Here is a 13,498-nt window from a genome sequence, read left to right on the forward strand (position 1 = left end):
CCGGGCATATCACAATATACGGCGCGGTCAGGACACGGCTCGTACGTGCTCTGATATCGCCGAGCTTCCAGCAATAGTCTGCTGCAGATATTCTACACCCCGGGTGACTGGCACCGTCATATGACTTCATTCTAAATCTACTGCCAGAAATTCCCATGGGTCAAAATCTGTCTTTAATAATCATGTGAAGCGTTGCCGAGCTCGGAGAAAACGCTTCTCGTATTGTCTGGCAGGTTATGAATCTTTATATATAGAATAGAAGGTAATTATCTGGGGAAGTCTGTATCTCTTGTTCCGCGATGATTTAATAATGTAAATCTGTGTGATAACTTTTGTAGCAAACTTTTACATTTCGTTTATTCCAGGAACTCTGAAAACTTTCCGACAATTAGGGTGCAAAAAAAGTGATGAGGTATCCATGCAATGTAGCCTCAGGGTCCCACTGGCACAGAAGAGAAGCAGACGAACTTATGATGGGACCAGGGTCTCACACAATTAGTCTTATAGATGGAGCAAGGGACAACAGTTTTGGGAGCCGATCACTTGCCACCAGTATATGGCATCGCACTTCACAACTGTACGGAGGCTTTTCACCATCCAAATATATCCAAATATATCACCATCCAAATATATCAAAAATGTAAAACTAAACATATTGGTATCATTGTATTCATAAAAGTCCGATCTGTCATCATATATAATTAAAAACATTTAACCTGTAAACTAAATGTCGTAAAGAAAGAAAAACACTGGATGCTGCATCTCCCCCTCAAAAATGCTATAAAAGAAAATTAAAATGTCAAAATATTATCAAAATAAATGACAGCTGGGAAAATAAAAAGTTACTGGAATCAGAAAATGGCAACACAAAACTTTAAAGTATTGTTCACAAAGTTCAGAATTTTAAATATTTAAAGTAATAAAACACTTTTGTCAGTTTGTTGTCGCCATCATCGTACTGATTGGGAGGATTGTTTTTGACACACATTGAACACCGCAAAAACAAAAATCTTAGACTGAGTTTTTTTTTTAACCATTTAACCACACGTGGAATTTTTTTTCCCCGTTTTTTAAGTAAAATGAATGGTATCCTTCAAAAGGAGAACTCTCCCACACAAAAGAAGCCCTTGAACGGCTATGGGGATGGAAATATATAAAAGTTATGGCTCTTGGAAGAAGAGGAGGAAAAAAAGAAGGCAGAAAAACAAAAACTGGCTGCGGCAGGAAGAAGTTAAAATGGGACACAATGAGCTGTGAATACGTGACCATGTTCTCAGGGTGTACAGTCCACATGACAGCCCGCACCAAGAGGATTCAGACAAGATAGAGAGAGTCACAGAAAGGTGATGGAGTCTTTCATAGGAATTTTTTATGTTTTTTTGATCTGTATTTTTTACCTAAATGTTTTTATTACACTTTTATTTTTTTTCAATAAACTGGCCATTATGACCTAAACCTTCATCCTTTACCTTATGTTTTCGTAGCAACTAACTTCTGGCTTCAACATCGCAGTATGCCGGAAAACTTTATATATGATGACTCCAAATGCCATCAGGTTAACCTGAAAATGTAACAATACAAAGACAGAAGAACATAAATGTATCTACACATAATAAACAGCACAAGTTCTTCCTTCATTTCTCATTATTTTTAACACTTCATTTAAAACCCCTCCCAACAAAAAAGTCATATATCAAGAACACAATCGTTCTTCCAGTCCTTTTCAGTCCAATCACTGTACAGATAGATTCTGCAGGAAGAGCAGGGACCGGACTGCAGAGGACGGGGGTAAAGTTACTTCTCTGATTATGCCCCTCAGACTCTTTGGGACGTCTATAAGATGACTGTCCGGAGAAGAGAAGGTGACGCTGCTATGAGTCCTGTATCTGCCGGCAGTAAAGTGTCCTGAGACCATTCATGTGTGGGGGCTCATTCACAATGGGGGCTTCTCATCCATGGAGAGGCTCATTCACAATGGGGGCTTCTCATCCATGGAGGGGATCACTCACAATGTGTGGGGGCTTCTCATCCATGGAGGGGGGCACTCACAATGTGTTGAAGCTTCTCTTCCATGGAGGGGGTCACTCACAATGTGTTGAGGCTTCTCATCCATGGAGGGGGTCACTCAAAATGTGCGGGGGCTTCTCATCCATGGAGGGGATCACTCACAATGGGGGCTTCTCATCCATGGAGGGGATCACTCACAATGTGTGGGGGCTTCTCATCCATGGAGAGGGGCACTCACAATGTGTTGAAGCTTCTCATCCATGGAGGGGGTCACTCACAATGTGTTGAGGCTTCTCATCCATGGAGGGGGTCACTCACAATGTGCGGGGGCTTCTCATCCATGGAGGGGGTCGCTCACAATGTGTGGGGGCTTCTCATCCATAGAGAGGGTCATTCACAATGTGCGGGGGCTTCTCATCCATGGAGGGGGTCACTCACAATGTGTGGGGGCTTCTCATCCATGGAGGGGCTCACTCACAATGTGTGGGGGCTTCTCATCCATGGAGGGGCTCACTCACAATGTGTGGGGGCTTCTCATCCATGGAGGGGCTCACTCACAATGTGTGGGGACTTCTCATCCATGGAGGGGCTCACTCACAATGTGTGGGGGCTTCTCATCCATGGAGGGGCTCACTCACAATGTGTGGGGGCTTCTCATCCATGGAGGGGGTCACTCAAAATGTGCGGGGGCTTCTCATCCATGGAGGGGCTCACTCACAATGTGTGGGGACTTCTCATCCATGGAGGGGCTCACTCACAATGTGTGGGGGCTTCTCATCCATGGAGGGGCTCACTCACAATGTGTGGGGGCTTCTCATCCATGGAGGGTCTCACTCACAATGTGCGGGGGCTTCTCATCCATGGAGAGGGTCACTCACAATGTGTGGGGGCTTCTCATTCATGGAGGGGGTCTCTCACAATGTGCGGGGGTTTCTCATTCATGGAGGGGCTCACTCGCAATGTGTGGGGGCTTCACATCCATGGAGGGGATCACTCACAATCTGCAGGGTCGCTCACAATGTGTGGGGGCTTCTCATCCATGGAGAGGGTCATTCACAATGTGCGGGGGCTTCTCATCCATGGAGGGGGTCACTCACAATGTGTGGGGGCTTCTCATCCATGGAGGGTATCACTCACAATGTCTGGAAGCTTCTCATCCATGGAGGGGATCACTCACAATATGCGGGGGCTTCTAATTCATGGAGGGGCTCACTCACAATGTGTGGGGGCTTCTCATCCATGGAGGGGATCACTCACAATGTGTGGGGGCACCTCATCTATGGAGGGGATCACTCACAATGTGCGGGGGCTTCTCATCCATGGAGGAGGTCACTCACAATGTGTGGGGGCTTCTCCTCCATGGAGGGGGTCACTCACAATGTGCGGGGGCTTCTCATCCATGGAGGGGCTCACTCACAATGTGAGGGGGCTTCTCATCCATGGAGGGGGTCACTCACAATGTGCTGGGGCTTCTCATCCATGGAGGGGCTTACTCACAATGTGTGGGGGCTCATTCACAATGGGGGCTTCTCATCCATGGAGAGGCTCATTCACAATGGGGGCTTCTCATCCATGGAGGGGATCACTCACAATGTGTGGGGGCTTCTCATCCACGGAGGGGGGCACTCACAATGTGTTGAGGCTTCTCATCCATGGAGGGGGTCACTCAAAATGTGCGGGGGCTTCTCATCCATGGAGGGGATCACTCACAATGGGGGCTTCTCATCCATGGAGGGGATCACTCACAATGTGTGGGGGCTTCTCATCCATGGAGAGGGGCACTCACAATGTGTTGAAGCTTCTCATCCATGGAGGGGGTCACTCACAATGTGTTGAAGCTTCTCATCCATGGAGGGGGTCACTCACAATGTGCGGGGGCTTCTCATCCATGGAGGGGGTCGCTCACAATGTGTGGGGGCTTCTCATCCATGGAGAGGGTCATTCACAATGTGCGGGGGCTTCTCATCCATGGAGGGGGTCACTCACAATGTGTGGGGGCTTCTCATCCATGGAGGGGCTCACTCACAATGTGTGGGGGCTTCTCATCCATGGAGGGGCTCACTCACAATGTGTGGGGGCTTCTCATCCATGGAGGGGCTCACTCACAATGTGTGGGGGCTTCTCATCCATGGAGGGTATCACTCACAATGTCTGGAAGCTTCTCATCCATGGAGGGGATCACTCACAATATGCGGGGGCTTCTAATTCATGGAGGGGCTCACTCAAAATGTGTGGGGGCTTCTCATCCATGGAGGGGATCACTCACAATGTGTGGGGGCACCCCATCTATGGAGGGAATCACTTACAATGTCCAGAAGCTTCTCATCCATGGAGGGGGTCACTCACAATGTGTGGGGGCTTCTCATCCATGGAGGGGATCACTCACAATGTGCGGGGGCTTCTCATCCATGGAGGAGGTCACTCACAATGTGTGGGGGCTTCTCCTCCATGGAGGGGGTCACTCACAATGTGCGGGGGCTTCTCATCCATGGAGGGGCTCACTCACAATGTGAGGGGGCTTCTCATCCATGGAGGGGGTCACTCACAATGTGCTGGGGCTTCTCATCCATGGAGGGGCTTACACACAATGTGTGGGGGCTCATTCACAATGGGGGCTTCTCATCCATGGAGAGGCTCATTCACAATGGGGGCTTCTTATCCATGGAGGGGATCACTCACAATGTGTGGGGGCTTCTCATCCACGGAGGGGGGCACTCACAATGTGTTGAAGCTTCTCTTCCATGGAGGGGGTCACTCACAATGTGTTGAGGCTTCTCATCCATGGAGTGGGTCACTCAAAATGTGCGGGGGCTTCTCATCCATGGAGGGGATCACTCACAATGGGGGCTTCTCATCCATGGAGGGGATCACTCACAATGTGTGGGGGCTTCTCATCCATGGAGAGGGGCACTCACAATGTGTTGAAGCTTCTCATCCATGGAGGGGGTCACTTACAATGTGTTGAGGCTTCTCATCCATGGAGGGGGTCACTCACAATGTGCGGGGGCTTCTCATCCATGGAGGGGGTCGCTCACAATGTGTGGGGGCTTCTCATCCATGGAGGGTCTCACTCACAATGTGCGGGGGCTTCTCATCCATGGAGAGGGTCACTCACAATGTGTGGGGGTTTCTCATTCATGGAGGGGGTCACTCACAATGTGTGGGGGTTATTCATTCATGGAGGGGTTCACTCGCAATGTGTGGGGGCTTCACATCCATGGAGGGGATCACTCACAATCTGCAGGGTCGCTCACAATGTGTGGGGGCTTCTTATCCATGGAGAGGGTCATTCACAATGTGCGGGGGCTTCTCATCCATGGAGGGGGTCACTCACAATGTGTGGGGGCTTCTCATCCATGGAGGGTATCACTCACAATGTCTGGAAGCTTCTCATCCATGGAGTGGATCACTCACAATATGCGGGGGCTTCTAATTCATGGAGGGGCTCACTCACAATGTGTGGGGCCTTCTCATCCATGGAGGGGATCACTCACAATGTGTGGGGGCACCTCATCCATGGAGGGAATCACTTACAATGTCCAGAAGCTTCTCATCCATGGAGGGGGTCACTCACAATGTGTGGGGGCTTCTCATCCATGGAGGGGATCACTCACAATCTGCAGGGTCGCTCACAATGTGTGGGGGCTTCTCATCCATGGAGAGGGTCATTCACAATGTGCGGGGGCTTCTCATCCATGGAGGGGGTCACTCACAATGTGTGGGGGCTTCTCATCCATGGAGGGTATCACTCACAATGTCTGGAAGCTTATCATCCATGGAGGGGATCACTCACAATATGCGGGGGCTTCTAATTCATGGAGGGGCTCACTCACAATGTGTGGGGGCTTCTCATCCATGGAGGGGATCACTCACAATGTGTGGGGGCACCTCATCTATGGAGGGGATCACTCACAATGTGCGGGGGCTTCTCATCCATGGAGGAGGTCACTCACAATGTGTGGGGGCTTCTCCTCCATGGAGGGGGTCACTCACAATGTGCGGGGGCTTCTCATCCATGGATGGGCTCACTCACAATGTGAGGGGGCTTCTCATCCATGGAGGGGGTCACTCACAATGTGCTGGGGCTTCTCATCCATGGAGGGGCTTACTCACAATGTGTGGGGGCTCATTCACAATGGGGGCTTCTCATCCATGGAGAGGCTCATTCACAATGGGGGCTTCTCATCCATGGAGGGGATCACTCACAATGTGTGGGGGCTTCTCATCCACGGAGGGGGGCACTCACAATGTGTTGAGGCTTCTCATCCATGGAGGGGGTCACTCAAAATGTGCGGGGGCTTCTCATCCATGGAGGGGATCACTCACAATGGGGGCTTCTCATCCATGGAGGGGATCACTCACAATGTGTGGGGGCTTCTCATCCATGGAGAGGGGCACTCACAATGTGTTGAAGCTTCTCATCCATGGAGGGGGTCACTCACAATGTGTTGAAGCTTCTCATCCATGGAGGGGGTCACTCACAATGTGCGGGGGCTTCTCATCCATGGAGGGGGTCGCTCACAATGTGTGGGGGCTTCTCATCCATGGAGAGGGTCATTCACAATGTGCGGGGGCTTCTCATCCATGGAGGGGGTCACTCACAATGTGTGGGGGCTTCTCATCCATGGAGGGGCTCACTCACAATGTGTGGGGGCTTCTCATCCATGGAGGGGCTCACTCACAATGTGTGGGGGCTTCTCATCCATGGAGGGGCTCACTCACAATGTGTGGGGACTTCTCATCCATGGAGGGGCTCACTCACAATGTGTGGGGGCTTCTCATCCATGGAGGGTATCACTCACAATGTCTGGAAGCTTCTCATCCATGGAGGGGATCACTCACAATATGCGGGGGCTTCTAATTCATGGAGGGGCTCACTCAAAATGTGTGGGGGCTTCTCATCCATGGAGGGGATCACTCACAATGTGTGGGGGCACCCCATCTATGGAGGGAATCACTTACAATGTCCAGAAGCTTCTCATCCATGGAGGGGGTCACTCACAATGTGTGGGGGCTTCTCATCCATGGAGGGGATCACTCACAATGTGCGGGGGCTTCTCATCCATGGAGGAGGTCACTCACAATGTGTGGGGGCTTCTCATCCATGGAGGGGGTCACTCACAATGTGCGGGGGCTTCTCATCCATGGAGGGGCTCACTCACAATGTGAGGGGGCTTCTCATCCATGGAGGGGGTCACTCACAATGTGCTGGGGCTTCTCATCCATGGAGGGGCTTACTCACAATGTGTGGGGGCTCATTCACAATGGGGGCTTCTCATCCATGGAGAGGCTCATTCACAATGGGGGCTTCTTATCCATGGAGGGGATCACTCACAATGTGTGGGGGCTTCTCATCCACGGAGGGGGGCATTCACAATGTGTTGAAGCTTCTCTTCCATGGAGGGGGTCACTCACAATGTGTTGAGGCTTCTCATCCATGGAGTGGGTCACTCAAAATGTGCGGGGGCTTCTCATCCATGGAGGGGATCACTCACAATGGGGGCTTCTCATCCATGGAGGGGATCACTCACAATGTGTGGGGGCTTCTCATCCATGGAGAGGGGCACTCACAATGTGTTGAAGCTTCTCATCCATGGAGGGGGTCACTTACAATGTGTTGAGGCTTCTCATCCATGGAGGGGGTCACTCACAATGTGCGGGGGCTTCTCATCCATGGAGGGGGTCGCTCACAATGTGTGGGGGCTTCTCATCCATGGAGGGTCTCACTCACAATGTGCGGGGGCTTCTCATCCATGGAGAGGGTCACTCACAATGTGTGGGGGCTTCTCATTCATGGAGGGGGTCACTCACAATGTGTGGGGGTTATTCATTCATGGAGGGGTTCACTCGCAATGTGTGGGGGCTTCACATCCATGGAGGGGATCACTCACAATCTGCAGGGTCGCTCACAATGTGTGGGGGCTTCTTATCCATGGAGAGGGTCATTCACAATGTGCGGGGGCTTCTCATCCATGGAGGGGGTCACTCACAATGTGTGGGGGCTTCTCATCCATGGAGGGTATCACTCACAATGTCTGGAAGCTTCTCATCCATGGAGTGGATCACTCACAATATGCGGGGGCTTCTAATTCATGGAGGGGCTCACTCACAATGTGTGGGGCCTTCTCATCCATGGAGGGGATCACTCACAATGTGTGGGGGCACCTCATCCATGGAGGGAATCACTTACAATGTCCAGAAGCTTCTCATCCATGGAGGGGGTCACTCACAATGTGTGGGGGCTTCTCATCCATGGAGGGGATCACTCACAATGTGCGGGGGCTTCTCATCCATGGAGGAGGTCACTCACAATGTGTGGGGGCTTCTCCTCCATGGAGGGGGTCACTCACAATGTGCGGGGGCTTCTCATCCATGGAGGAGGTCACTCACAATGTGTGGGGGCTTCTCCTCCATGGAGGGGGTCACTCACAATGTGCGGGGGCTTCTCATCCATGGAGGGGCTCACTCACAATGTGAGGGGGCTTCTCATCCATGGATGGGGTCACTCACAATGTGCTGGGGCTTCTCATCCATGGAGGGGCTTACTCACAATGTGTGGGGGCTCATTCACAATGGGGGCTTCTCATCCATGGAGAGGCTCATTCACAATGGGGGCTTCTCATCCATGGAGGGGATCACTCACAATGTGTGGGGGCTTCTCATCCACGGAGGGGGGCACTCACAATGTGTTGAGGCTTCTCATCCATGGAGGGGGTCACTCAAAATGTGCGGGGGCTTCTCATCCATGGAGGGGATCACTCACAATGGGGGCTTCTCATCCATGGAGGGGATCACTCACAATGTGTGGGGGCTTCTCATCCATGGAGAGGGGCACTCACAATGTGTTGAAGCTTCTCATCCATGGAGGGGGTCACTCACAATGTGTTGAAGCTTCTCATCCATGGAGGGGGTCACTCACAATGTGCGGGGGCTTCTCATCCATGGAGGGGGTCATTCACAATGTGCGGGGGCTTCTCATCCATGGAGGGGGTCACTCACAATGTGTGGGGGCTTCTCATCCATGGAGGGGCTCACTCACAATGTGTGGGGGCTTCTCATCCATGGAGGGGCTCACTCACAATGTGTGGGGGCTTCTCATCCATGGAGGGGCTCACTCTCAATGTGTGGGGGCTTCTCATCCATGGAGGGGCTCACTCACAATGTGTGGGGGCTTCTCATCCATGGAGGGGCTCACTCACAATGTGTGGGGGCTTCTCATCCATGGAGGGGCTCACTCTCAATGTGTGGGGGCTTCTCATCCATGGAGGGGCTCACTCACAATGTGTGGGGGCTTCTCATCCATGGAGGGTATCACTCACAATGTCTGGAAGCTTCTCATCCATGGAGGGGATCACTCACAATATGCGGGGGCTTCTAATTCATGGAGGGGCTCACTCACAATGTGTGGGGGCTTCTCATCCATGGAGGGGATCACTCACAATGTGTGGGGGCACCCCATCTATGGAGGGAATCACTTACAATGTCCAGAAGCTTCTCATCCATGGAGGGGGTCACTCACAATGTGTGGGGGCTTCTCATCCATGGAGGGGATCACTCACAATGTGCGGGGGCTTCTCATCCATGGAGGAGGTCACTCACAATGTGAGGGGGCTTCTCATCCATGGAGGGGGTCACTCACAATGTGCTGGGGCTTCTCATCCATGGAGGGGCTTACTCACAATGTGTGGGGGCTCATTCACAATGGGGGCTTCTCATCCATGGAGAGGCTCATTCACAATGGGGGCTTCTTATCCATGGAGGGGATCACTCACAATGTGTGGGGGCTTCTCATCCACGGAGGAGGGCACTCACAATGTGTTGAAGCTTCTCTTCCATGGAGGGGGTCACTCACAATGTGTTGAGGCTTCTCATCCATGGAGCGGGTCACTCAAAATGTGCGGGGGCTTCTCATCCATGGAGGGGATCACTCACAATGTGTGGGGGCTTCTCATCCATGGAGAGGGGCACTCACAATGTGTTGAAGCTTCTCATCCATGGAGGGGGTCACTCACAATGTGTTGAGGCTTCTCATCCATGGAGGGGGTCACTCACAATGTGCGGGGGCTTCTCATCCATGGAGGGGGTCGCTCACAATGTGTGGGGGCTTCTCATCCATGGAGGGTCTCACTCACAATGTGCGGGGGCTTCTCATCCATGGAGAGGGTCACTCACAATGTGTGGGGGCTTCTCATTCATGGAGGGGGTCACTCACAATGTGCGGGGGTTATTCATTCATGGAGGGGTTCACTCGCAATGTGTGGGGGCTTCACATCCATGGAGGGGATCACTCACAATCTGCAGGGTCGCTCACAATGTGTGGGGGCTTCTCATCCATGGAGAGGGTCATTCACAATGTGCGGGGGCTTCTCATCCATGGAGGGGGTCACTCACAATGTGTGGGGGCTTCTCATCCATGGAGGGTATCACTCACAATGTCTGGAAGCTTCTCATCCATGGAGTGGATCACTCACAATATGCGGGGGCTTCTAATTCATGGAGGGGCTCACTCACAATGTGTGGGGCCTTCTCATCCATGGAGGGGGTCACTCACAATGTGTGGGGGCTTCTCATCCATGGAGGGGATCACTCACAATGTGCGGGGGCTTCTCATCCATGGAGGAGGTCACTCACAATGTGTGGGGGCTTCTCCTCCATGGAGGGGGTCACTCACAATGTGCGGGGGCTTCTCATCCATGGAGGGGCTCACTCATAATGTGTGGGGGCTTATCTTCCATGGAGGGGTTCTCATCCACGGAGGGGATCACTCACAATGTACGGGAGCTTCTCACATATGGAGGGGGTCACTCACAATATGTGGGGGCTTCTCATCATGGAGGGGGTCACTCACAATGTATGGGGGGTTCTCATCCATGGAGAGGGTCACTCACAATGTGAGGGGGCTTCTCATCCATGGAGGGGTCACTCACAATGTGTGGGGGCTTCTCATCCATGAAGGGGCTCACTCACAATGGGTGGGGCCCGGGGGCTTCTCATCATGGAGGGGGTCACTCACAATGTGTGTGGGCTTCTCATCCATGGAGGGAGTCACTCACAATGTGTGGGGGCTTCTCATCCATGGAGGGGGTCACTCACAATATGTGGGGGCTTCTCATCCATGGAGGGAGTCACTCACAATGTGTGGGGACTTCTCATCCATGGAGGGTGTCACTCACAATGTGCGGGGGCTTCTTATCCATGGAGGAGGCACTCACAATGTGCGGGGGCTTCTCATCCATGGAGGGGGTCACTCACAATGTGTGGGGGCTTCTCATCCATGGAGGGGGTGACTCACAATGTGCGGGGTCTTCTCATCCATGGAGGGGCTCACTCATAATGTGTGGGGGCTTATCTTCCATGGAGGGGTTCTCATCCACGGAGGGGATCACTCACAATGTACGGGAGCTTCTCACTTATGGAGGGGGTCACTCACAATATGTGGGGGCTTCTCATCATGGAGGGGGTCACTCACAATGTATGGGGGGTTCTCATCCATGGAGAGGGTCACTCACAATGTGAGGGGGCTTCTCATCCATGGAGGGGTCACTCACAATGTGTGGGGGCTTCTCATCCATGAAGGGGCTCACTCACAATGGGTGGGGCCCGGGGGCTTCTCATCATGGAGGGGGTCACTCTCGATGTGTGGGGGCTTCTCATCCATGGAAGGGGTGACTCACAATGTTCAGGGTCTTCTCATCCATGGAGGGGCTCACTCACAATGTGTGGGGGCTTTTCATCCATGGAGGGGTTCTTATCCATGGAGGGGATCACTCATAATGTGTGGGGGCTTCTCACTTATAGATGGGGTCACTCACAATGTGTGGGGGCTTCTCATCATGGAGGGGGTCACTCACAATGTGTGGGGGCTTCTCATCATGGAGGGGGTGACTCACAATGTGTGGAGGCTTCACATCTGTGGAGCGGATCACTCATAATGTGTGGAGGCTTGTCATCCATGGAGGGGGTCACTCACAATGTGTGGGGGCTTCTCATGCATGGAGGGGCTCATTCATAATGTGTGGGGGCTTTTTATCCATGGACCATGTCTTCTTCCATCATTGAAGACCATGTGGTGATGATGCATTTTCTCCCATGATAAAGTCCAGGTCACAAGTCAAAAGTGAGAACTAAGTGGCTCAGAGAACAAAACACTGGTTTTGTCCAACTCACTTAATGAGTTCAAGAGAGGCCTGGACGCCTTTCTTGAGAACAATAAAATTACATCTTATGCTTAGGATAGTTAATTAATCCAGGGATTTAATCTGACTGCCAGATTGGTGTCGGGAAGTGAATTTTTCCTCAATGATGTAAATTGGCCTATACCGCATGTTTTTTTTTTGCCTTCCCCTGGATCAACGCTGCGGAATAGCTGCAGTGCACAAGAAATAGGCTGAACTGGATGGACGCTTGTCTTTTTTTGGCCTTATAAACTATGTAACTGACATTTTGGGTCCACGGACAGAAACTCTCCAGATCTCAGTCCCATTGAGAACCTGTGAATTAATCAGCCTGGAAACATCTGATGTAAAGATGTAAAACCACCGCAGCAGAAAACTTTGTGAAAATCAAAATTTGTGTGAAGCTCAAAACTTTTGGCCACAACTGTGCACTCCTCATCATTGAAAATTGCACCACATTGCGTTTCAATGTTGAGGTGTGAATGCAGCAGCAGAACCGTCCTCAGACGACCATTAATAACCTCAGTGATAGCAGCCGAGGCCGGAGGTGCCGGGATTTCTGCACAAGGTTCAAACTCCAGAATAAATAAATAAATCCAGAGATTTTGACAATTTTGTTTCCATTTTTCCACCATTTACAGATCAGTGACTTCTCCGTCCTGTGATCTCCATCATCCACCACTTCTTCTTGGTGTTGTAATTTCAATGTTGATCGTGTATTTGGTGGATTTTTTTTGTTATTGTATCTTTTACAGAAAGTTACTTATCCCCTCTTGCTCCAATTATTCAATTGCGGTATTTATTGTGATGTGGAAGATCTTTCAATAACTTTCTGTCTAGTTACAGACTTTGCCTATAAGAAAGTAATCATCTAAAATAGGAACATTTGAGCTTTCGTTCCACACTTCATCTCCTCAGTTACCTCTAAGTTTAGAAGTTCTGTAAAATTTCAAAAACACCATTCCTTACAGGAATTTGGCAATGATACTTGTAACCCAATATTGCAGATTTTGGAGGAATATGTGATTGTCTCTTTTAAAAATCTGCAAATTTTTGCATCCTCTGCAACTCCAGCCCCCCCCCCCCCCATAAAACATTTACTGTTTCGGATTAACCCACATTATTCAGAGTTAAAGTTTCCAGTTGTAAAGTCAGAGTTTTCTCCTTTTTTTCACCTGTTTTTTCTATATATTAATATGACTTATAAACAAACCTCGGACAGGAAAACAGCCCGAGAAAATATGCTGATGATGCAAAACAGACAGCCAAATCAGATCATGTCGTTCTGGAACACAGTCAAGCATAAAGTATGTAAG

General features: G+C 51.0%; 1 protein-coding gene across 1 annotated transcript in view; it reads right to left on the minus strand.

Annotated features, from left to right (window-relative positions):
• The window catches only part of ADGRL4 (adhesion G protein-coupled receptor L4), a 226,920-nt gene that overhangs the window by 14,472 nt on the left and 198,950 nt on the right, over window positions 1-13,498 (minus strand). Inside the window, exon 14 of the mRNA XM_073643953.1 lies at window positions 1,470-1,561. Within this exon, the coding sequence (XP_073500054.1) occupies window positions 1,470-1,561 (92 nt within the window). The remainder of the gene's footprint in view (window positions 1-1,469; window positions 1,562-13,498) is intronic.

This window comes from Phyllobates terribilis, unplaced genomic scaffold (assembly GCF_046119375.1).
Source record: "Phyllobates terribilis strain yellow unplaced genomic scaffold, ASM4611937v1 Scaffold_8__6_contigs__length_399053987, whole genome shotgun sequence".
Lineage (NCBI taxonomy): Eukaryota > Metazoa > Chordata > Amphibia > Anura > Dendrobatidae > Phyllobates > Phyllobates terribilis.